This window comes from Sebastes fasciatus, chromosome 3 (assembly GCF_043250625.1).
Source record: "Sebastes fasciatus isolate fSebFas1 chromosome 3, fSebFas1.pri, whole genome shotgun sequence".
NCBI classification, from domain to species: domain Eukaryota; kingdom Metazoa; phylum Chordata; class Actinopteri; order Perciformes; family Sebastidae; genus Sebastes; species Sebastes fasciatus.
Window position 1 is genome coordinate 5,124,692 of NC_133797.1, and position 25,680 is coordinate 5,150,371.

At 42.8% G+C, this 25,680-nt stretch overlaps 2 protein-coding genes across 3 annotated transcripts; one reads left to right on the top strand and one right to left on the bottom strand.

The window, feature by feature from the left end:
• The first annotated feature begins 8,021 nt into the window (after positions 1-8,021).
• On the top strand, positions 8,022-15,509 carry LOC141765147 (ladderlectin-like). 2 transcript variants are annotated; one of them, XM_074631140.1, is made up of 10 exons: positions 8,022-8,227; positions 9,068-12,208; positions 12,286-12,396; positions 12,502-12,549; positions 12,857-12,928; positions 13,345-13,377; positions 13,782-13,873; positions 14,194-14,319; positions 14,473-14,572; positions 15,236-15,509. In XM_074631140.1, the coding sequence occupies exons 3-10, from the start codon at positions 12,315-12,317 to the stop codon at positions 15,304-15,306; spliced, it is 624 nt and encodes a 207-aa protein (XP_074487241.1). In that variant the 5' UTR covers positions 8,022-8,227; positions 9,068-12,208; positions 12,286-12,314; the 3' UTR covers positions 15,307-15,509. The 2 variants fall into 2 exon arrangements, with proteins under 2 accessions (XP_074487241.1, XP_074487240.1); XM_074631139.1 differs by having other exon boundaries at positions 8,023-8,227; positions 12,303-12,396.
• A 5,256-nt stretch (positions 15,510-20,765) lies between these two features.
• Positions 20,766-24,658, bottom strand: LOC141765259 (rheacalcin-1-like). The gene is made up of 8 exons (XM_074631327.1): positions 24,598-24,658; positions 24,403-24,511; positions 23,229-23,285; positions 22,242-22,295; positions 21,955-22,046; positions 21,737-21,862; positions 21,295-21,394; positions 20,766-21,140 (listed from the first exon to the last, which is right to left on the bottom strand). Exons 2-8 carry the CDS (start codon positions 24,464-24,466, stop codon positions 21,067-21,069), a joined length of 567 nt encoding a protein of 188 aa, XP_074487428.1. The 5' UTR covers positions 24,467-24,511; positions 24,598-24,658; the 3' UTR covers positions 20,766-21,066.
• Positions 24,659-25,680: the final 1,022 nt, after the last annotated feature.

Sequence of the window (25,680 nt, forward strand, 5' to 3'; positions counted from 1 at the left end):
AACTGTTATTTCTTTTGTGCATTTCAGGAGGAAGAAGACATGTCAACATAAGTGGCAGTTTGAATCTCGTCTTCAACGGGGTTGAGGTTAATGATATGCAGTAAAAAATTGTCTGTGTCGTCTGTACAAACTTGAATTTACTCAAGATATTGTTTTTATGCAAGACTTGTACAATGCAATGAATACATTAGAATGGAAAAACGTCCCTAGTCTCTGATTATGTTCTTCCACAGTACAATCCATAAATAGATTCTTTGTCTTCTAAGTTCATTGATTAATATTTTATAGTTTTTTGCTATGTGTTCCCTTGACGGATAACTGTAAAAGATAAATGTGTTTATTTTCAGCTGTGTTGCCTTCATCAGGGTGGTGTTTGAGGCTATTTCAGGTTTCCTTATACAGTCATATAACTGGTAGATCACCACAGATACCCTATATACAAAACATTATCATCATCATCATTACTTTTATAATGAGGATAATAAAGGATGATTATGTTATTTTACACATATTCTTCTTATGACTGATTAATGAACAGTTAAGAAATCGGAAACGGCCTCAGACACCAACCTGATGAAGGCAAGATGGCCCAAAATGTTAGATGAATGAAAGCGCTATGTACTGGAGAAGTTGTGCAATGTGTTTTAATTGTGATGGACTTGCTGTATGTAATTAATTAAACATGAATTGAGACAGTTGTGATATTAAAGTTTTAATTGTATTGTCTTTCGGTGTGGAACACGTGAGAACAAGAACAAATCATTTTGCAACTTTTGTAGAGACTCCTTCAGCTCAGACTCTCGCTCCGGCCAAGAGCAGAGCTTCACCTCGCTGCTCCGCCTGGAGGCCCAGGCAGTATCGCTGGGCCCGCTGGAGGGAAAGGAGAACCAGAACCAGGAGCTGTGCGGGGCAGACTGTCAGACCCTGCTGCAGTAAAATGAGAGGTTTTCTAAAGGGACTCTGGTGCTCAGAAACACTACCGCTTTTGTCCACAAGGACCACCAAAATCAAAGTTCCTCATATAAACTGGGACTATATACAATGTAATGGGTTGTGAAGATTGTGACACCAACATTTACAACCTGAATACTGAATAACTTAATAAAACAATTGCATCCCTAACCCCACCATTATTATTTTTTTAATTGCCTCAAGCCATTCCTCTTTGGATGCCGTTTCAGTGGAGGGGCAGTAAATTGTGCCTTTGTATTGGCTGTGGCCAGTTTCTGAGGTCCTGTACTGACCACACTTTCTGCAGGTATTATTCTGCACCTTCTTTATGTACTTCCTTTGAGGAGCAGATGTACTTACAGAAATAGTGACAGGGGATGGTGTGGTACCAGGGATTTGGAGAAAGGTGTGGTGGTGTGTTGGCATGGGAGCAAAAGACATCCCTCTGGGAAAACTGAAAAGGGTAAGAGGAAGGGGAGGTGACACAGAAAGTGGGCTCGGGGTGGGAGGCATTGGGAGAAGTGGTTTCTGTGGCCGAGTAGATGCTGGGGCAGTGGTTTTCCTCTTAGTGACTGCTAGTCCTGCAGTACTTCGAGGTAGACTGTACTTGTGCATATCTCCCGGGAGCAACAGCAGCTGGTGGTAGGGCCGCGGCAGCCACAGGAATCCTACAGGGCAAGTTGATTCCCTGTAACACCATGCGATGCTCTTGTCTCTTCACCCTTCGATTGTGCCATTGCTGAAGTGCGGTCTGATTGGCCTCAACCACCTGCAGAGTAGTGTCCCTCGTTACGGTGATATTTAAAATTAACATCTGTATCATGCGGTAGTGCTGCAGGATCAGTGACCACCTTGTGAGAGAGGTCTTTCCCATCTTCTTTAGATATCTGTGAATATCACAAAGTCGAATAAAGATTGTCCCTCAATCACACGGCAACAGTCTGGCCACTGAGCAAGCGGCGCTGAGGAGGCAAGGGCACTTTTCAGACAGTCCACTCCAGGTGTAAATTCAGCCCTCTTTTTTGGGTGACCTAGACCGCCCTGTGTTTAGTTTGTCCTGGTGTCTGGCAGCAAACAAGACTGGCTGTTTGTCAAAGTCCAGCAGGTTTTGCCACAGATCCACAATTGTGCTTAAAAACATGGAAAAAGAACAACAAAGACTGAATATTTATTCACACAACAGGCGTATGCGAGTAACTAATGAAATAACAAAAAAACAACATTGTCTTATTCTTTTTGGACTAAGCATGATATTCCATATTACAAATATTACTGACCTGCTGGTTGCTGAGAGTCATGGAGGTCTGTGTCCTCAGTTCTACCAGGTACTCTGCAAGGCTGTCAACCCGATCCATACCTGGCATACCATGCTCGTCCACTGCCTGATAAACATACAATTTGTCGTCAGTAAGCAAATAAATAGGATAAACTGCTGTGAAATTACACTATATGTAACATATAATGTCTTATTGCCTGTATGCTGTCTGTTGTATGTTGTTTGTGTATGTTCAATGAATTTGACACAACTGTTACTATTGTTTTATTGTGAGGTTTATGTAAATATTACTTTCCGCCTGTATTTCTGGCACCTGCGCTGAGGAACCTGAGACACCAGTTGGGGATTCAGATTGGTCAGCAGGCAGGATGGAGGGCTGGACTGCAGGCAGGACGGACGGCTGGACAGCAGGCAGGACAGCGGGCTGGCTTGGGGGCTGTGTCAAACTAGTTGCCTGGGTGGAGGATACAGGCTGTTCTGTGGGCACTGAGGTGAAACTAGTCTCTGAAAGAGTTGGGTCCTGTGTGTCCTCCTCAAAAGCCCTCATCTTCCTCTCAATCCTTTTCTACCTGGTCTTCCAGCAAGGTCTCAGTGTCCTCAGTGAGTCAGGTCTGACCTCCTGTAAAGGCTGTCCTGTCTGCCTCAGCAAATAGTCCACACCAATCAGCTCTCCTGAAAAACAAGGAATGGAAATTAAAAATAAATGTATAAATATAGTTTATGCAGAAAGATAGGAATTAATAAAAGTAACAGAATGTACCAGTGTATTTGGCAGGAGGCTGGAAAGAGGTGACATATCTCCGTTCAAAAACTTTCAGGCTGTTGGTGTTAATGCTCTGAACCACGTCCCCAGCGTAGGTAAGCAGAGCCGTTGGCTGACTGCTTCTGCTGCAATGTCCTGATTCCACCTGCCAAGATCTTCCAGGAGGTACGGCTGGAAATTCAAGTTGTTTGGCACTGGTTCCTAGTAAAATTATAAAAATATCAGTGGTTTAGTGAAAAGAATTATTTTATAGATTTAAAGATATGATAGTCATAATCAGTTGAAATGATGAGACTGTAACCAACCTGGAATGAATGTCTGCAGGTGCAAATGAAAGCACTCCAGGGATGTGGAACCTCTGGCACACCTATACCTGGTGAGGATGATGGTAGTGGTGCCAGTTTGAGTGTACAGAGGTATCCCAAGCACATCCTGAATGCACTTGACCTGTTGCTGCTGAACACGCCAGATGTGTTCCATCCTCACCCTGTCCAGCAGCTGGATACCCATGTGGTCTCTTCCCTTGTCAGTCATGAGCTCCTGCAGCAGCTGATCAAGAAGGCGGATGGTGGTGTCCTCTCCACGAGTTCTCCGTCTGCAGTAGAAGGCCAGTTACGTCTTTGAGATGTGCTTGTCCACCAAGTCAACGCTGACGACTCTGACACCCCCCTGCCTGAGCTGCTCAGTCACCGCCCGGCTCAACAGAGCAGTGTCTTCTGGGTCCACTCAAAGCTGCAGGCAGGACATAGTGTAAATGTGCCATACAGTGGGTAGGCATCTGTGGTGCACCCAGCAGACAACTCACTCGCTCATCTTCAACCGCTTATCCGGGGTCGGGTTGCTGGGCAACAGCTCCAGCAGGGGACCCCAAACTTCCCTTTCCCGGGCCACATTAACCAGCTCTGACTGGGGGGATCCCGAGGCGTTCCCAGGCCAGTGTGGAGATATAATCTCTCCACCTAGTCCTGGGTCTTCCCTGTGGCCTCCTCCTAGCTGGTTGTGCCTGGAACACCTCCCTAGGGAGGCGCCCAGGGGGGCATCCGTACCAGATGCCCGAACCACCTCAGCTGGCTCTTTTCAACGCAAAGGAGTAGCGGCTCTACTCCGAGTCCCTCACGGAAGACTGAGCTTCTCACCCTATCTCTAAGGGAGACACCAGCCACCCTCCTGAGGAAACCCATTTCGGCCGCTTGTACCCGCAATCTAGTTCTTTCTGTCATGACCCAGCCCTCATGACCATAGGTGAGAGTAGGAACGAAGATTGACCAGTAGATCGAGAGCTTTGCCTTCCGGCTCAGCTCTCTTTTCGTCACAACGGTGCGGTAAAGCGAATGCAATACCGCCCCCGCTGCTCCGATTCTCCGGCTAATCTCACGATCCATAGTCCCCTCACTCGCGAACAAGACCCCGAGGTACTTGAACTCCTTCACTTGGGGTAAGGACTCATTCCCTACCCGAAGTAGGCAATCCATCGGTTTCCTGTTGAGAACCATGGCCTCAGATTTAGAGGTGCTGATCCTCATCCCAGCCGCTTCACACTCAGCTGCGAACCGATCCGGTGAGTGCTGGAGGTCACAGATCGATGATGCCAACAGGACCACATCATCTGCAAAAAGCAGCAACGGGATCGTCAGCACACCGAACTGCAAACCCTACTACGCCTCGATATCCTGTACATGAATATCACCAACAGGATTGGTGACAAAGCGCAGCCCTGGCGGGGGCCAATCCCCACCGGAAACGAGTCTGACTTACTGCCGAAAACTCGAACACAGCTCTCACTTTGGGCGCATGGAGACAACTTCCACATGAAATGCCATATGTCAAATCTGATTGTGAGATCTGACCACACTCCAAACCTCGCCTACAATGCACTCTGTCCTGCCTCCGCGAGACAGACATCCACGTAGAGAACCTTTCGGGGAAGGACACAAGCCTTGCTGTACCTTTTCTTTAGGTCCGCCACCATCAGGTCGAGACCCGCTACTTCCTAAGCAGTACAGACGCTAATAAGGATCTGGCCAATCTCGTTGCCCACAGAGGTCATCCAGAAGGTAGTCCCCTTGCCTATTCCTGTCAACTTCTTTGTGATCTGTATTGACACACAAAAGAAAGCACTGATTGTTATGTAAACTTAACACCAGTGGCAGAAAGTAACAGTACATTTACTCAAGTACTTCTCAATCCACTTAATTCATTTGACAGCTAAAGTTAGTGGTTATTTCAAGATTTTAAAAAGTAACATACGATCAGTTTATGTAATATGATGCATTGTTATAGATTTAACTACCCAACACTGTAAAACTACCGTTTTACAACAAACTTCAACATGAAAATCTTGGTTTGATGTTCATGTATCAGTAATAATCCAAGAATATATTATATATATTATTATACTAGATTCGCCCTGCGATGGACTGGCGACCTGTCCAGGGTGTACCCTGCCTTCGCCCAATGTTGGCTGGGATCGGCTCCAGCCCCCCCGCGACCCCTAACGGGATAAGCGGTTGCAGATGGATGGATGGATTATACTAGATTCATGCTGTGCTATTGCTATGTTTAGTTATTTCACTACTGCTTAATACCTTTTTGCTTGAGTCCATTTTCAAAATGGATCCAAAGGTGGAAGTGATGATGGCCTTGATGTGATCCAGACGACTGATTATGTCCCTGCCATACACAGATAATACCCTGCGACTGGAGTGTACATCTGTGGGTTCAGGTGGCTCCTGGCAGGCCACACGGAACAAACTGGGACGGTCCACAAAGCTGGCACACTCCTCCAGGTAATGGGCTCTCCCCGCCCCCCCTGCCTCTCCCCTCTCTGATCACCTGTCTGTCTCCCCAGCTCCCGTCCTCTCCCCTCTCTGATCACCTGTCTCACCATCTCCCGTCCTCTCCTCTCTCTGATTACCTGTCTCTCCTCCTCTGCTGTCTCATTCAGACCGTTCAAAGACAGGGTCACTAAGAAAATAAACGCCCAAAGCACTACTTTATTCTGAAGCCTACATTATAGCGTTTGTTTACGTAACTTGCCGGTAGCTTCTGCTAGCTAGCTAGCTACCGACTCAACATTAGCATACCAAAACTACCGTCACAAAGTAAAACTTATCTCCAAAGCAAACACTAGACACATTATAGGCCTAATGTTACCTGTGTTGTCCTTTAATTACTTACTAACTCACTCAGTCGGTTATAATCCCAAGCCGACGGACACGACTGGGGTTTGTTCCCCCCCCACACCGCCCGGAGCTGCCGCTGACAGCAACCCACCGAGTCGGTCCGTGTGCGTGTTGGCTTGGGAGTATAACCGAGTTAGATAGTTAGTTATAGCCAATAAAACAACAACCATACAGCGTCAGCCAAATAAAAAGAGATCTAATGAAGACAGAGGCTGATTATCTGATAAAACACAACTTCTCCTTCGGACTGCGTCTCAGTCATCTGTGCCTTTGTGACTCGCAACCGTTTTTTGCAGGATACCGTTATAGCCTTCGGCATGTGCAATGCGCGTGCCACCTTTCAACGTCTTGTAAATACTGTTTTGGCTGGCGTATCTAACTGTAATGCGTACCTGGATGACCTGATCATTTTATTCCTCCACCTGTCCTGAGCATCTGAACACGTTATCTGAAGTGTTCAGCCGCCTCGGTAAAGCATCGCTCACCCTCAACTTGGCCAAATGTGAATTTGGGAAGGGGCACCGTACGTTATTTAGGATGATGTGTCAGGGTGTGAGTTTAAAGGGTGGACTCAAACGCAGAGTTACCAGGCAGAAAGTAACATTTAAATAAAAGCGAGCTTTAATAAATGAAACTGAAGTATCCCAACAACAAAAACCAACAGGTATCAAAAACCAAAAATGCAGGGAGGAGAACAAAGTACAAAAGAATAAATCCAACAAACAACAAAAACCAAACTGAGAACAAAACCAAAATTACCAACCAGAGGACACGAGGATCACTAGGATCAAGGCAGGAGTGACGAGCAAAACGGGAGACAAGGTAGACAAGGCTGGAGCGACAAACAAACCGACAAAGACAGTGGGGAACACACAGGCATAAATACAAGAGGGTGATTAAACACAGGTGGAATAAATCAGGGCGGGGCAGACAATCAACAAAGGCGGGAAAACAAACAAAGGTAGGAAGTAAAACCAGACAAGACACAGGAGGATTGAATTTCAAAATAAAACAGGAAACACTGGAATGAAAGAATATAAAAGAAACCAAATCCAACACAAACCCAAATCACATTAACAGAACTAATAAACCCAAAGAAGGAACATAAGACAATCTTAACTTCTAACAAACAGAAAAAGTTCAATGTTCCATGACATGACGGGTTGGGAAGGGTCAAGTGGGTCCCATTGAGGCTAAAGTAACAGCTATTGAGGAGTTCCTGCCGCTAGGCGTGCACTGCGACAGTTCCTTGGTTATTACAGGAACTTCTGCAGGAATTTATCCACTGTACTTCATCCCCTCTCTAGTCTCATCAGCCCAAAAGCGGATTACCAGTGGACCCCTAATGCCAGCATGCTTTTGATAGTGTTAAAAGTCTCCTGTGTAATGCTTCTGGCTTGCTGCCCCTGATTTCACCCATCCCTTCAAGTTGGAGGTTGACCCTAGTGCGGTGGGGGCTTGGCACTGTCCTCACACAGGATTTGAACGGGATAGACCATCCAGTTAATTACTTGTCTCGCAAGTTCAGCAAACATCAAATGAGCTATTCCACTATTGAGAAGGAAACTTTGGCGCTGAATATTATTAAAGAGGCCTGGCGCTCAACATCGGGGTGGCTGTGATTTTCATTGATCAGTCCATCGCCGTGCTTCTCCGGTGCAGTTCAATCATTCTTTGAATATCCAACTCTGTGTGTAATGATTGTTAGTTTCTGTTATGGCACTCATTGTCATAGAGGCACTTTATATTGTGTTTGGGACTAGGCAGGGATTCGTTTTTAGTTAGTTTTTAGCGTACATACCGCTGTGCACACTCAGTTAGGCATTTTCTTTGTTAGGAACACCAGGTAAAGGGCTGCCACTATTGTGTTATATTTTTTCACCATTAGTGTAGTAAGAATACCGTTTTCTTTCTGGTTCATGTTTTGGGATTTTTTGCTAGCTAGTCAGCTGTGAATTTAAGTTATAGTTTGTAGCAGTTTTTGTCTTATTTGTTTGTTGATTTCCACGCCATCCACAGCCCTTTCCTTGTTTTTCTTTTTGCCTGCTGACACGGGTATGTTTGCTCCTGTTTGCTGAGTCATTGTATATTACTGACTACAGTCTGTGTTGTTTCCTTGATTGTCCATTATTTCATTAAACGGCAACTTTACGCATGACAACACCGGACTATGTTCCTTCCTTTAACCCCTAGACCTCACTGGGACATAACAATCACCTACAAGAAGACTTGTAATGAGGCCATATTAATCTTCAGTTCGAGGCATGGTGCTGGCCTACTGGTTAAGTCACATGCTGTAAAACAGTAATGCCCCCTGGTTTGACCCACTCTGCAGGTCCAGGGTGTAGGGTGTCCTAATGGGTAGTGGCTAGAAGGGAGCCCGCAAACTGGGGAAACTCTCGCGAGAGTTAGGCGTTGATCTCGAATAGTTAAGATTAGGCATTGACCTTGAATAGTTAAGGCTATGCATTGACCTTGAATAGTTAAGGTTAGGCATTGACCTTGAATAGTTAAGGCTATGCATTGACCTTGAATAGTTAAGGTTAGGCATTGACCTTGAATAGTTAAGGTAGGATAGGTCGTCGGGCAGCGAGTCTCGCAAGAGTTTTTGCAAGTTTTTGCAGATCTCGGTGTTAGAAGCTTAGAAAAAGGAAACCTTGTGGATTAGAAAGCACTGGAAGAGAGACAACACATATTTTACAGCCATAAAACACAGAGCAATGATTGATTCAATGAAATGATGATTGGAGATCGTTTTAGAGGCCAGTATGCAGCCTATCAGTCATCATGGCTATAAAATGAACATGTTTACTGGAAGCCTGTTCTTTAGTACAATAAATCTTTTGACTTCTCTTTTCTTCCCAACTAATAATCTGTTATCTCCTCTTCCTTCAGTAAGAGAGGTCGGCACTCTGCCGTGCTTTTCCCAACACTCCACACCCTTGAAATCCCTATCATAAATCTGAATCTGAACCAGGAAATAACATATATGTTACAATTGTATCCCACTATATCTATCTGATAACTGTAGTTAATCATTAGTTTTATTATTAAAACAAATGTTAAGAATTTAACTTTATGAAATATGTTCCTCTTTTACCCCTTTGTTTCCAAAACCGCTGCACCAAACTTCCTCCAAAAACCTTTGCGATTTTAAGGATGAAACATCCGCCCCGAGCTGAGCACAATCTTCTCTGAGAAAACACTAACTACCAACTGGTTAAAGACGCATTTCAAGCTCACAGAGAGTGAGCGCTTGAAGATTTGGGGGCAAATATAATTTCAATTCTGTCTTGCTTACTGGGAAACATACCCAGAGAAAAATTAAACACGAGACTCCTACCGAACATTATAGTTCTGTTAAATTCAGCCCAACAGCTCATATAGAAAAATCTAAACATTTACATTAGATTTGCAGCATTTTTGCCTTATTTACATGGACAGCAACGGGCCAAATGTAGAACATTAAAACAAAAAGAGAAGATTATTATGACGTTATTTTGGTTTCAGGTAAAAGGTAAAACACATGATCAAATCAAAACAGTCTACAAATTAGCACTGAGGGGCTCTCCATTCAGCGGCATTCACACTGACATCATCACTGACATCTGTTTTGTGATCAAATTCGCTCTCTACATACGACTGCATCCTCTCAAACACAATCATTACATTTGCAGATGACACAACAGTGGTGGGACTGATCTCAAATAGAGATGAGAGGTGAAGTCTGCAAACTGGCAGGATGATGCACGGAAAACAATCCATCACTGAACATAAAAAAAAACCTGAAGAACTCATCCTAGAGTTTAGGAGACAACGCGAGGACCCCACTCCTCTAAACATTACAGGAGTAGAAGTGGAGAGGGTTTCCAGCTTTAAGTTTCTGGGAACACACATCACAGATGACCTCAGATAGACGATCCACCCCACTGCTCTGGTAACAAAACAAAAAGGCTGAACAGCACCTTTATTCATTTTAGGACACTTAGGAAAAGCAACCTGTGAGCTGCACATACTCTACCACTGCTCCACAGAGTGTATTGACACTATATTAACTGTTCAGCAGCAGACAGAAGAGCTCTCCAGAGAGTCATAAACACAGCTCAGAAAATAGCTGGACTTCCCTGTCCTTCCCTGTCCTTACTGGAAGACATGTTCAGATCACACAATCACTGCAGAGCCAGCAGCAGTGTAGATTCTGACTCTACCTTCAAACTCTTGAGAAACAGACAATAAAACATTGTGTTATCTCCTTTTAAGTAGCCGTCTTGCTTCCTTGATTGAGGCAGTGACGAAAAGTACGATCATTCACTAGAGACTTACAAGAACGATAAACAGATTTAAGACTTCCTTTATCCCACTATGGTCTTTCAGATGTGACAGAGGCCTGTACTCTGTACTTCTGTACTTTTATTTAACGGTGCAATGTGTAATGTCTGGTAGGGCTGCACAATTAGTCAAATTTTAATCGCGATCACGATTTTGGATTCTCACAATTAAATGAAGATGATCGCCTGCGATATTGATGTTTAAAATGCGTGCCACGCGTAAATCAAGCGCTTCCCAAACTAACAGCTAGAGACGCACCGTCAATCACCGGCCGGCTTACAGCAGTCTCATATATATGATTTTCTGCCAGGCACATGAGCAGCCGCCACATGATGGTTTTACATCGGCACATAGCGGCACAGACAGTAACGTCACACAAACATCTGGAACAACTAACTTAATCAGACACTTATTATATTGTAATTCATTCCCATGATGCCGCTCAGAGTGATCACAGCGACCGACTCGTCTGCCGACAGCACGGAACTGAAGTGCTGGTGGTGCATTCAAGCTCTAATCACTAAAAATGAGTATTGGGCGACTGTAACTTCTAACGCTGTCATGATGCGTTCAAATGTGATCTTGTAAAACGTCGTTTTTGGTGAAAAACTTGAATAAATCCAGTTGTTTGAAGGAGATGTTTTCACTGCAATATAAAATAGAGAATTATGACCTGTTTAACGTCCTAACACTAGCTCTAAGAAGCTTATAATATATAATTATAACTACTAATGCCAAGATTTTTTTTAAATCAAAGCAAATATTTAAATAAAAATACAATCGTTTATTTATTTTTATATTGTGAGTCTTTATATAAATAACCACACTAGATGACAATAACAAAGTAAAACGATAATATGTAGAATTTTTGACAGTCGGAATGTAGCACAACATGGAAGTGAAAGCAGCGCTCTGTTTATTTAAATGTGAAATGGCAATACAAATATGTCGTCTCTAAAATCTATGAATGATTGTGATAATAATCGTGATTATCATTTTGGCCATAATCGTGCAGACCTAATGTCCGGTCACATTCTCCAAACAAACAGGGGTCAGCATTTCACCTCTACTACTGGCTCCATACAATCTAAATTCACAGTCATAGGTTATTAAAATAAAGCCAACTACTAACTAACAGCAGGGTAAGAATACAAACACAATACATAGACCTCTTTGACATAATGTCAACACTTAACCTCTTCACATTCTGTTGATAATGTTGGTTAATTTTTTTTATTTATTAAACTAAAAGGATGTCCATATCTTACACATTGAACCTTAAATGTTGAATAGCGCATCATAACTGTTCAATTGTCCTTTGAAAGTGCAGAACACACAGCTGACGCACAGACCTCAATGAATATCCAGTCAAGTTCCAGTTCCTTTAAACCATTAACCTGATCTGAGATCACAACTACAGAGAGAATTTGTGCTGCAACTGTTTACATGCTGTCAGGAAAGAGATCAGAGTTCAGGTTCATATCTTTATGTGCAATCATCTTCCTGCATACAGGGTTGAGTCATAGACAAATTATCGGCACGTTCCGCCATCCCCCCCCCACCCCCCACCCCCCCCCCCCCAACTCCCCCATGAACGCAACTCAGTGGTTCAAGTGTGTTTATAAAGAGCAGGGAGACCTCCTCATCATCATTGCATCCATCACTGAGCTGATACCTGAACAACATCACCTTACATTTACCTGACAAGTAAGACACCTGCTGTATTTCTTTTCATTCAGTGGAGCTCATGGTTCTGCTCTCCCTCTCTATATTTTTAACGGCAGATTTTTCTTCTCCTCAGTTGATCATCACCATGAAGACGGTCCTGGTCCTCTCCATTCTCCTCTGTGCTGCATTTGCAGCTCCGGCTGAAGACAAAGAGAAGCATGCTCCAGGTCAGTATTGAAGGTCTTTGCTTTAATACACACACACACACACACACAGACAGACAGTCAGACCTACATCTATCTAACACCAACATTAATGTGATTCATCCACAGAAGCAGCAGCAGCAGAGGCCCTGAAGGAACAGTCGGTTGCTGCACCTGGTTAGTGTCCTCTTTAAATCTCATGCAGCTTTTTTTCTGTTTGGTTTCATGTTTTATTTAGCCTGCGATGTGACAGCTAGTTGAGAAAAATTAACTAAACAAATGATCAAAATAGCTCAACTAAGTCAACTAATATCCAAAGCTAGGATAAACAAGTTCCACCAGTATGCTCCGATTTCAAGTTTTGAGTTTTTCTGACTTGTCAATCTGTTTGTTGTTGAAAGGGAAGAATAATTCAAGATAGATATACTGTAATGTCAAATACTCTCAACTAAAACGAGGTCTGATGAAGCTGTTGATGTTTCAGAGATGGAGGACAAGATGATGAAGAAAGAAGAAGCGTCTGTCCCAGAAGATTCTGTCCCTGTTCCCAGAAACGGTAATCAGGAAGGACACACACACACACACACACACACACACACACACACACGCGCCACCCTATAGGCTGTGGCTGCTCATAGTCAACTTAGCGGTGAAATACATATTTCAGTTATCACAGTTATACTTTATCAAGTACTCCCGACCTGTCCCAATTATTGTTGTACAATAGAAAAAAGTTCAATTAGATTAAAGACATTTAAACTACAATATGCACACAATACATGTCCAGTATTTTTTAGTTATTTTTATACTACTTCTCTCTCTCTCTCTCTCTCTCTCTCTCTCTCTCTCTCTCTCTATGCAGTATATACATATATATATATATATATATATATATATATATATATATATATATTGTATATTTTACACAATAGTACTAATCATTGTGTTGACTGTTTCTCTGTGTTTGTGCAGCACTTCAGTCTGAGGAGGCAGCAGCACCTGAATGTAAGACCCACTTCACTGTTTTAATCTTTCCTTTATGCTCCTTCATGACCGAGGTCGTCATGGCAACAACAATGACACCACTGAAAGAGAAAATACAAATAAAAGTCAAACACCTACCTGTCACGTAGAACGTCAAATGTGTTAAGTATTTAAGCATGACGTGCTTTAAAGGACCAAAGCAGTATTTTTGCATGTGTTATTATATTAACTACTTACAACATGTCTAATATACTCCACTACTAACTAATCTCCAAAATACATCAGATACATACAGACAGATGTTGGTGTCATTAGAACAGCAGTTTCTTCTGTAGGAGGCTGTAAAAAGTGAGTTTAGAAAGGACCTCTTATCGTTGTATTTCAGTCAGTCAAACTGCTCTGTTCTCTCTTCTGTCTGTCTGCAGCTCGTTATAACTTCTGTCCAGAAGGCTGGTTCAGCCTCGGCCCTCGCTGCTTCCTCTTCGTCAATACTCCCATGAACTGGTACAGTGCCGAGGTACTGCTGCTGTAATATAATAATATATAATATAATTACTTCTATATTGGTATTGTGAGCAGCTTAATAACTCGTATAGCTTTTCCTGTCATCTGATAGACTTTGTTATCGGCTACTCTAGAAGTTAACCATCAAATGATGAATGTTCCACTGGATGGTGACGGTAGGTCAGTCAGTCTGTCACCATCAGTCCGTGAAAAGATGAGCAGCTCACATCGAAGCTAAAGACAATTCCATTTGGAAAAGAAAATGAAGAAAATGACACAAGTATTTAGTTGTATAGCCCTAAAAGATCCTGATGTGCTTCCTCTGTTTGACAGGAGCACTGCAACGGCCTGGGTGCCCACCTGGCCTCTGTAACCAACAGCAGAGAGTACAGCTTCCTCCAGCAGATCACACGGACAACCGGTCAGAGCGTCGCGTGGATTGGAGGCTTCAGTCTGCAGGTCTGGATTTAGGAAGAAATACCACTCAGACAGTCCAGATCAAGCTCAGGACCTGGTCCAAAATGGGGTGTAGAACTACACAAGATGAATATGAGAGCAAATGAAGAGACTATAAGACAACACTTCCTTACACTCATGCTCTTTGTCTCTTAGGGCCGGTGGATGTGGATCGACCGTGAGGGTTTCTATTACACCAACTGGTACTCCCCATTGTCCTCCAGCAGCTACCCCTGCGTCTACTTACGCACCACCCGTAAGTCCACCTGTTTGCTTTGGCTCGCTAGCTACATGAGTTAAACTTCTCACTACTTTTACCTGTTTTTAATTGTTATTTCCTCACAGGTGAAGCAAACATAGCCTTAGCTAATGTGTTAGTTCAGATCAAATTACTACGTGGCTATCTGTGAAGGTGCTGACTGCCTTTTTTTTCGCTGAAGAGGGCAACATCAGACACATTTATAATTTTTTGTCAAATTTGACATTGATATTGGAATATTTTTTCCATCCCAGTTATAATCAGTTTAAGTTAAGTTAAGTTTCACTCACACTTAACCATGAGTGCCACAAGCTCTCCATCTCTTTTCAGTCCAAATAAGATTTACGTATATAAATACAGTTGTAAGAGGTGTGAATGTTCTACCTGGATTTCTGTCTTGGTCTCAGAGAGTGGATATCTGTATTTATATGTCTTGATAGGGAACAATGCCCAGATCAGAGTTAAAGTGACATTAGAGTATACAAGTCTTCCATCTTTCACCCTTTTTTTGGTCTGAGTGCCAATTTATTAAATTTTCTGTGGAAAAAGGCAATTCAGTGATATTACAGTGAACATTATGGTGTATAATTTGTTAGATTAAAAATGGATTTATTGTTAATGTTGTTATTTTTTCTCTCCTTTTTTTAAATCAAATTTCAGATGGTTGGGGCAACGTCCAGTGTAGCACTTCTTATCGCTTCATCTGCTCCAAGAACCCTTTCAGCTGTTAATATACGGACTAAACATCTGGGGCCTTGGGACGGATCGGCCGGTGTTATTTTTTCCGTTTAAAGCCAAATACTGAACTTTGTTGTGTGTATTACTGAATTATAGATTTCCATCGTGTATTCTTCAAAACGTTCAATGATTAAGTGTTAAAGTGTTTGTGATTGTGGCGGTAGACTTGTTTTACATAATAAAGACTTGTAAGAACAGGACAATGTGTGATCTTCCTTTAAGAGCTTGGTTGAAAAGTGGTTGTTGAAGTCCAGCTGTAGTCTGAAGACTGACAGTCATTCATCAGGTTTGTATCAAAGCCATTCAAATAATATCACACGTCTCAGAACTAATGCTTTAATCCCTGGTTGTGGTGTTATAAGAGGTATGATAAATCAAAGGAAACACAGACAAAGAGGACTCTTGGTTTTATTTCAAGACCGGGTCAAGACCACAACTTTGGTGTTATATCACTAAACTGCCTCCACATTGTTCAATTTATTTGTTAAGATCATTACTGTGATTTTCTCATAGAAAACAAAGGAAAATCCCCACACATAAAATTCACGTCTACAACGCCTTTTAATTATTTTATCAAGACATTTCTCATGGTATACTTCTACATACACACATACGTAAATATGTCAATAAAAGAAGTGAATCAAGGAATCTTCTGTTATTTTCTGTTGGTGTTTGTACTTGAATGTGGATCTTTCAGATCAATTAGAGGAGTTCCTCTGGTTTGCATATTCCACATTTTATTGCAAGTGCAGTGTAGGACTACTCGCACTGGTCTGGGGTCTCATTTATAACCGTTGCGTACGCACAAAACGGGGCCTGCAATGTGAGTACGCCACTTCCCACGCAACAGTTGTGATCTATAAAAACAAACTTGACGGGAGAATGTGCGCACCTTTACGGAAACTTTGACCCTGCGTACGCACATTATGGAGGCACCGAGGTAGTGGAAACTGGAGACGCAGATGGTGAGGTGGTGAATTGAAGCCAGAGTGTAGAAATTAAATGTGAGATTAATCATTATACGTATAATGATGCCTCTCACACATTTAATTTCACTTCATACTTAAATCCACTTTATCATAAAAATTTAAACCAGCAGTGTTATTTGTGCTAGTGAGCAATAACTATTCCATAAGCACCTTACAAATGTAAAAGATATCAATCAACTGAAATTAATCTCAAATCAAATTCCGCTCAATATCTCATCAACACTGTCTCACCATCACGTCCCTCACCCCCTCCCCTCCACCGGAGCTCAGAGGAGAGGGCCGGACTACCGACACTGGCAGTCAGCTGTGGAGCAGCTGTTTAAATCATCATCATTGGGTTGTAGAAATCCAAGATTATATCAAATAGCATTAAAGAATGGCAGAACAGAGCGCCAATAGTTTTAATAATGTCTTATAATACTATGTATGCACTGTGGCGCACAGAGCGCTCTGGAGACACCATTGTGCACCACACACACTGCCTTCTCCACGCATCTTCACCACCTGCACATGTGGATTGTGTTCACATATCAAACTTCCATTTACAAATGATATCCAGGGTGGGGGATAGCACTAATTGACACGATCAATTTGGCAAGGTGTGGAGCAATTATTTTGATTGCTTGACCATGAAGATTTGCTGGCCCATGATGACGACTGGCCAATAAGCCAATTTAGATCCCCTGGAGCAGTGATCTTGGATCTATGTGCTGAACTGTGTCCAGCATTGGACACACGCCATCCCGGTTAACATCCAAGTACTGACCACGCTGGGGTTTCTGGCAACTGGAAGTTACCAGCGGGAATTAGCTGACAGGTATGTGTTTGATATGATTATCATATATAATGTTTACCTTACTGCCTAACGCCGATTTTGGTAATAATACAGTTCTGTTAATTCATATCCTTAGTCATCCCTGAGTGCCATAATGCCTGCCGTCTCGGACGGCATTATTAATATGACTTGTCGATACATCAGGTTTCCTTACACTGTGGGAGAACAGGCCAATATTAAAAGGCATTTGCAGCAATGTCCCGTTTCCCAAATGTAATCGGTAAAATTGACTGCACTCATATTGCTATAAGGGCACCATATGATAACGAATATATGTCAGTTAATCGGAAGCATGTACATTCAATTAATGTCCAAGTGACATGTGACTTCAACATGGTCCTAAAAAATGTGGTAGCACGATGGCCTGGCTCAACACATGACTCCTTCATCCTGACGCATAGCAGTGTAGGGGACAGACTACAGGCAGACGCTGTGCGTGATGGCTGGCTTATTGGTAAGCTAATAACCGTATTGTAGGACTTCTAACCATTCAAGCCTGATGTATATTACTCTCTGTTATAACCTGCAGGTGACAGTAGCTACCCCCTCAGGCGCTGGCTACTCACCCCATTCCCAAACCCGCAGAGTGCAGAGGAAGTGCGCTACAATGATGTCCACACTCGTGTGTGTTCAATTATGGAGCGAGCCATCGGCCTCCTCAAATGCTGATGGCGGTCTTTAGATGCCTCAGGTGGCAGACTTTTGTGCCATCCCAAAAAAGTCTGCCAGATTATCAGGGCGTGTGCTGTGTTGCACAATATGGCCCAGAGGATTGGCCTCCCACCTCCCCAGCATGAGGACCCTGACCCAAAGCCCCCTCCCCAACAAGAGGGGTTTCAACAGGAAGTAAGGACCATTGAGGATGTCGTGCGGCGTATGAAGGAAGGACAACAAGTAAGGTTTACTTTTTAACAAGATCTTTTAATGAGGATGCAATATTGGAAACCACGACCCTCATTCTTTCAGCTCGTCAGCAATTACATTGATTGCGCTGATTGTGTCTCTCTGTCTGCAGGACAGCGTCGGTCAGGACGCGGCCACTTCCAGGCGTGCCATGTGCACGGGACGCACTGGTGCTGGCGACAGCCGGACGCTCTGCGGCCAGGAACCTCTTCACCGGGAACCCCGTCACCGGGAACCTCCTTGCCAGGAACCTCGTCGTCACCAACCGCTCCCGACTCTGGGAAGACTAAAAATCACCACATATTAGCCCACTGTGGTTTTTCATATGTTTAAATTGTTTTCAAAACACTGTAATAAAAGATAAAACTGTGTTTTTACCTGGTTCATCTGTGGTCTCAGTCATGTCTGCGTCTCCCTCCTTCTCCGACACAATGCCCCACACACTTGCTTCCCCGAGTATGGAGGCCATTCGGGCTTCCAGCGGCGTGAGCTCAGGTGTGGCCTCGTCCCCCCACCAGTAGCAGACACGCTCTGACGGTTGGTCACAATGTTCTTCTTCGCTTCCACCTTCATATCGGATCACTTCTTTTGAACTTCAGGGACTGTCCTATCTGTCGTGCTCACAGAGTTAACCGCAGCAGTAACATGTTGCCACTAAGTTCATTCTTTTTTATTTGTTACACCGTTGCTGTGGCCACCAAACAATATATTTTTTCTAACCTCCACCTCAACCACAAGCACCTCGATTTCGGTGTCAGAGAAGTTTCTCTTCTTAGTGTTTCTCTCAGCAGTTGCCGTGATTCAACGTAAAGATCCATTGATCAGCAGGTTCATTTATATGCAGAAACATTCATGAGATGCTTTGCATCGACCATTTATGGTTGAATGTGGGCGTGTACAGTGCGGGATCTGAGGCGGATTCACGTGCGCACATTTCCAGGTGGACTGTGATTTATAAAGGGAACATTGCCTGCAGGTGTGCGTACGCACAGTTTTATAAGTCAGATTTTTTTTGCGCACGCCATTTTCGGCTTTTGTGCGCATGTACATTTTTAGTATGGATCCTACGCACTGTTTTATAAATGAGGCCCCTGGTTTTGTCCTGCCTTGATCTTGATTTGGTCTCAACTCCTTCTTTTTAACTTAACATTGACTTGATCTGATTTAATGCTACTCACTGTGTTTTATTGTTGTCATATTAGTAGTAGTAGTAGTCAGTTGTCAGGCTATTTGGGTAGCTGGCTTTGCCACAGTTGATTTTTTCGTTATGCTTCACACGGACACAGGGTACTGCATGCACACTAACCATCTTTTCTATAACGGTGCATTATCCTAAACACTACAATGTGCATGAACTGTGAATCGGTTATAAACACAGACATACACATTCAGTGAGAATCTCAAAACTCCCACATCACACACTCTTAGTTGTGACCGTGTTCAGACAAGACAAAGAGACCATGTGGCTGACGACCTGGTGGCCATCTTTGATAATTTACATTATCAGCCATATTGTTTTGTAGGCCATGCGGCCTCAGTCGCCATCTGGAACCAAGAACACCATTTCATCTTTGTCTCTCACACACACACACACATACATACACGAACACACACACACACACACACATGTTGTGTCACTTTAGAGGACATAACATTGCTTCATGGGGACGTGCATTTTGTCCCCAAAAGGAGGGCTAGTCCCCACAATGCGACTGTGTAAACAGATTTATGTCCCCACAACATGAGTAACACATGCCCACACACACTCTTTTTGGTTTGTTTCCTTTAGTTAATTAGTTAGATTAATATTGTGTTTTAACCACTATTATCTTTGAAATAAATGCTTGTGGAATAAACACGCTGGTCTGTTTAATGCTGCATAATTGATAGTTTAGTATACTTTATGAGACTGTTCCTATGGGACGACATTAACTGGCTATTATTTTCCCTTTGTTAAGGTGGGTGGTTCCCCACAAGTTCACTTCATATAAATGAAGTCATATTATTTGTTCTGCCTCCACATTTTTTATGTTGCATTGGAGCCACCTAGTGGTGTTGAAATATATTTAATTTGTGTTCATGTATTTTAACCCTCCTCTCCTTGTGTAGTCTGTTCCTTTTGTTTCTGACTCTGCTGAGAGGACATGCTGCACTTTCTTCCTACTTTTCACCTTTGGTGCACAGCGCAGGCTGCTTCAGGACGCCAAGAGACAAAATAGTTTTTCAACGGGCTTTAATACAGTAACTTGTTCATTTCACAAAGACAAAGTTTAAGTTGATCTCTTTCTTTACTTTGGGTTGCCGCGGCCATATCCTGTTTTGTGTAGTTTATAACACACACACACACACGCGCGTGCACACACACACAGGCTGCACGTTGACATCCGTGCATCCATAGACAGAAAGCTACTGACTGGACATCTAACCGTGAGGAACAAAATAAAATGAGCGTAACTTTATTTAATACAAGCCTTGTTGTTGACACGTTGCTTGGTGATAGAAATATGGCTTAAAAGGAAAGCAAGAAGGAAGCCATAATAGGCCCCACACTCTACTGCGGTTTCCTGGGTCTTTATTTCAAGGATCTAATGTTAGCTATCGGCTAAGTTAACCTGAACAAAGCAAGAGCAGGATATTATTCAATACAATTATTACTTTTGTTACGTGCCCGGTGTGATACGAGCATTTTCTATTCAAGCCTGTATTTTGTATTTAAGACAGCAGCTCACAAATACGTTTTTTTATTGTTTAAGAATACATACAGTCTATTACACTCTTTAGGCAGATACAATAGCAATTAATACAAACAATGAAATAACAACCTTTATATAACAGCCTTACATTCCAAACTGCTGTCGTGAAAAAAATACATATAAAAACAGCAAAAACCCCACTCGACTGACATGGAGTCATTTGTGCTGAAATTAATGTTACAGATATGTGTATGTGTATGCAGTCTTATAAAGAACAGCAGCATCAAGTATCATCTGTAGAAGTCAGCGGTAGCATTGCACACACTGTGACGACTAGCAGTTTGGCTTCACCTGACAGACGAATGGGAAGCGCATGCTGCAGCCGTGATTGGACCAGCCCAGGGACTCTACAAAAAACATTAACATCAGCATCATCAGCAATGGCAACAAAATGGCATCAATCAAGTTTAATGGTAGAAATAGGCCTCATGGTCCCGTCTCTGTGCTGTTGCCTACGATATGTTCAAATCGTTGTTGTTTTGTTCCATGACCAGTAAATACCTTGAGAGTTGAGCTGTAGGCACTGGTAACGGTCAGTGGAGCTCGCTGAATCCCAGTTGTGATAGTCAAACACTGAGCCATCTTCCCATCTCCAAGCGCCCTGGGGAAATCATGGTTACAGTCCCCTTAGTTTTTTTCAGTGTCTCTACATGTACACGTTTAAAAATTAAAAATAAAAATTGCATCAATTTTCACTGAGATTGTTTCACTTTCCTAAAACAAAATGTAATTGCCAACCATCAATTATATTCTACAAAACTCATTTAAAACCAAACCCAATTCCTCGAAAGTTTGCTGAAAACTTAGTTTAAGGTTAACACAACGTGCACAAACTTTAATAATCTATTTCTATTTGAAGATTAAGTTAAACAGTAATAAAGCATTAAATACGTTACTGTTTAGGTTTTCTAAAATAAAGGCTTTTTTAAATGTTTGAACAAACCTGGAAGTAGTAACCTCCGATCCAGGCTAAAGTGTGAGCCCCAGTTTTGACCATACGCTGGAGGAAGTTGTACTCCCAGATGTTGTGGACTGAGGCCAGACTGCCACCATAGCTAGCACAATAGCTCTGAGGATGAGACAAGAGGAACAACATTGTACTGTTGTAATTCTGAGCAAGAGCTCTAAACTTTTCTGTCTTAATGAATAACATGTTATTACCTCTGCGTCGCTCCAGGTGTCAACATGGTTGGCTAAATAGTAGCATTTACCCCGGAAACTATGCCAACCATCCAGGCAGAAATCAAAACGAGCTGGAACGATTTGGAAAAACAATAATTAAATCAAATTCCAAAATTTATGTTGTTGTTAACAATAACTCATTATTTTTTGGGGAATTTATTCAGTATCTCAGGACAGAAACGGATTTGAAGTTCTTTTTGTCTTCTCTCTCCAGCAGCAGCAGCAGCCTCATGCTGCTGTTAAAGTGAGTAGTGTGATTTTCTAACCTTCAGGTAGAGCAGCTGCCCCGCCAGCAGCAACAGCAGTGTCAGCATCCATCCCTGTAAAACCCAACAACATAAGGTCTGTAAGGTTAAGTGAGTTATGTATTCTTTGTGTGAGATTCATTACTCATTATTTTTTCTTGGACAAAGCTGGATAGAAAGATAAAAAGTAAAACATTTTAAGGGAGTTTGTATCATTTCAGTATACTGTGCAGCTTGTAGCGCCTCGTCCACACAGAGAACCTCAGCAGCGTAGCATGGCGGCTGCGGAACCTGTTGTTTTTTATTTCGGCATCCTTGTTAAAAAGTTAGAGCAGCCACACAGTCCGCGTGAGCAGCGCGGCTTACAATACTGGCGGAAACCCTGAGAGAGTACGCCAGGCAGACACACAGCTGACAACCTCGCAGCTAAACTAACTAGACTTACTGGGAAAGTGGCTGCATCTGTCCACGAAAATGCACGCTACATCTTGGATGCTAACTCTACCTGACGTTTCGGGTGAACTGAGGACTCAGTTGCCTGTTTTGCTCATACACTGCAGCTGGCGGTAAATAATGGATTTAACCTGTTTGTGCATTGGCTTATGGTTGCAGGTGAGCATTAGGCACTTCAACCACGGCAGCTCTGCATGTAAGGCACCAGTCATGACGATTAACATGACGTTGTCATAAAGTGGCATCAGGTGCGGTTGTATCCGAGTAGTTTTACAAGTATGAGTACATGAGCACAGTGTCTGACCGATTACCCGATAATGGTATCCGTATATCCCTAGAATTAGGTTAGGATTACAGTACAACTGTTCCCTTTGCTGATTCACCAAGTTTTCCTTCAGCTCAAATCAATAATATTGTCTCTAATTGTAAAGGAAAATTTCAGCAACGATTCACAAAGAAAATGAGGAACACTCAATGTGTTGACACAAGATGCTTCATATTACAGCAACAATATCTGAAGTGAAGTTAAATAAAGATGAAAAAAAAGCCAATAACCTGATTTTGGTGAGGGTTTGTTTTCCTGTTGTACTGCAGCAGCCTCAGCAGGAACAACTGAGGGAAAAGAACGGCAAAGATAGTTAATGTAGATCAGTTTTTTTACAGTTATGTAATAAATAAGTACCACTGAGTTCAGTGGGGGCTGGAGCTGATTCCAGCTGACACGGGGCGAAGGCGGGGTACACCCTGGACAGCTCTGTGAATATTATACTATACACCGATCCGCCATAACATTGTGACCACCTGCCTAATATTGAGTAGGTCCCCATTTTGCCGTTAGAACAGCACTGACCCGTCGAGGCATGGACTCCACTAGACCTCTGAAGGTCTGCTGTGGTATCTGGCACCAAGCCGTCAGTAGCAGATCCTTTAAGTCCTGTAAGTTGCGAGGTGGGGCCTCCGTGGACCGGACTTGTTTGTCCAGCACATCCCACAGATGCTCGATTGGATTGAGATCTGGAGAATTTGGAGGCCGAGTCAACACCTCCAACTCGTTGCCATCCACATGATGTAAAAGAAAACGTGATTCATCAGACCGGGCCACCTTCTTCCATTGCTCTGTGGTCCAGTTCTAATGCTCACGTGCCCGTTGTAGGTGCTTTTGGCGGTGTGTTCTGACACCTTTCTATCAGAACCAGCATTAACTTTTTCAGCAATCTGAGCTCCAGTAGCTCTTCTATTGGATCAGACAACACGGGCCAGCCTTCGCCCCCCACGTGCATCAATGAGCCTCGGGTCTGACCCTGTCGCCGGTTCACCGGTTTTCCTTACTTGGACCACTTTTGGTAGGTCCTGACCACTGCAGACCGGGAACATCCCACAAGAGCTGCAGTTCTGGAGATGCTCTGACCCAGTCGTCTAGCCACCACTATTTATTCACTTCACCTGTCAGTGGTCATAATGTTTTGGCTGATCAGTGTATATATAAATATATATAAATATGGCTTTTATGTCAAGGTTGAAAGGAGTAATAAAGTTTGCTGCCTTGGTTCGCACAATGGAGCCTCCGTGTTGTTGTTTCATAAATATATGCGCAACACGAGTCCCAAACCCTCATCCCACCCCTTGTCCCATGACCCACATTTTCAATATATCATCTACATTTCACAATTGTCAAAAATGTGTTATTGAAATGGTACAAGTATTTGAGCGTATCAATATTGTGTCTGACCTGTTGCAGCCCTGATGGTCAGAGCACCACAGAGGATAACAGAGAGGATCAGTAGAACCTTCATGATGAAAGATAACGAACGTCTGGAGGCAGCTGGATTCTCACAGATCTGAAAAGTGAACGCATTGAAAAGGTAAGAGAAAGATACAAACGCATAAAAGAAGCAACGCCGAAGCGGTAGCGTTGATGACTTACAGAGAGAAGCAGCAGTCAGGCAAATGTGCAGTGTTCTTCAGGTACCAGACAGTTCAGTGATGACAGTGATGAGGCTATGTGATCTTTATATATATACACACTGAAATACATTGACTCATCCCCTTCTTCTTGTTAACAGTAAAACTTGTGGACTTTGCCTCCTGTGTCAGTATTGAGGTGTGCTGCAGGAAGACGCAAGTGTTTTCCCATCACTTCCCACCAAGTTGATTAAATAACATCAATCAAACCGATATGGGTCAACAAAGTGGGGACATTTTCATGGATAGTAGGCTATACATGTCCACTGTTTGACCCTGCTGCCTGATTTTAAATCTTCTGGAATTGCAATGAATGGATGTGCAGGAAGAATTAGCTATAACTAGAAAAGGAGGCATAGGCTACATTAAGACCATAGAGGTGTCAATTCAGTAATGTTACACATAAACATGAGTGATCTGATTAGCATTAGCTATTAGCTTTTACAGAATTTGAAAGAATGTCTGTCACTGACTAACCTTAAAGCCTCGGCCACACCAGTAACGTCAGGAGCGTGTGGCGGCTGCGTTACCTGTTGTTTTTTATATCGCCGTCCGTGTTAACAGGTTAGAGCAGCCACACTGCCCGCGTTAGACGTCTAAGCTGATCAATCTCTTCTAGAGATTCGAGGTCTCACCTATTTTTGACGCGAGCCGCGCGGTTCACAGCAGCAACAGATGGTGAAAGTGATCTATTGACAGTATATTAACATCATATCAGCAACATTACTTCAGTTTCGATGTCTATATCAGTAGAATATGTTATGGAGATGAAAAAAAGTAAAGATTTATTTTTAAATCAACACTTCCTGCTGATCTTGAATAGTTAAGGTTAGGCATTGACCTTGAATAGTTGAGGTTAGGCATTGATCTCAAATAGTTAAGGTTAGGCATTGACCTCGAATAGTTAAGGTTAGGCATTGATCTCAAATAGTTAAGGTTAGGCATTGACCTTGAATAGTTAAGGTTAGGCATTGACCTTGAATAGTTAGGTTTAGGCATTGATCTTGATTAGTAAAGGTTAAGCATTGATCTCAAATAGTTAAGA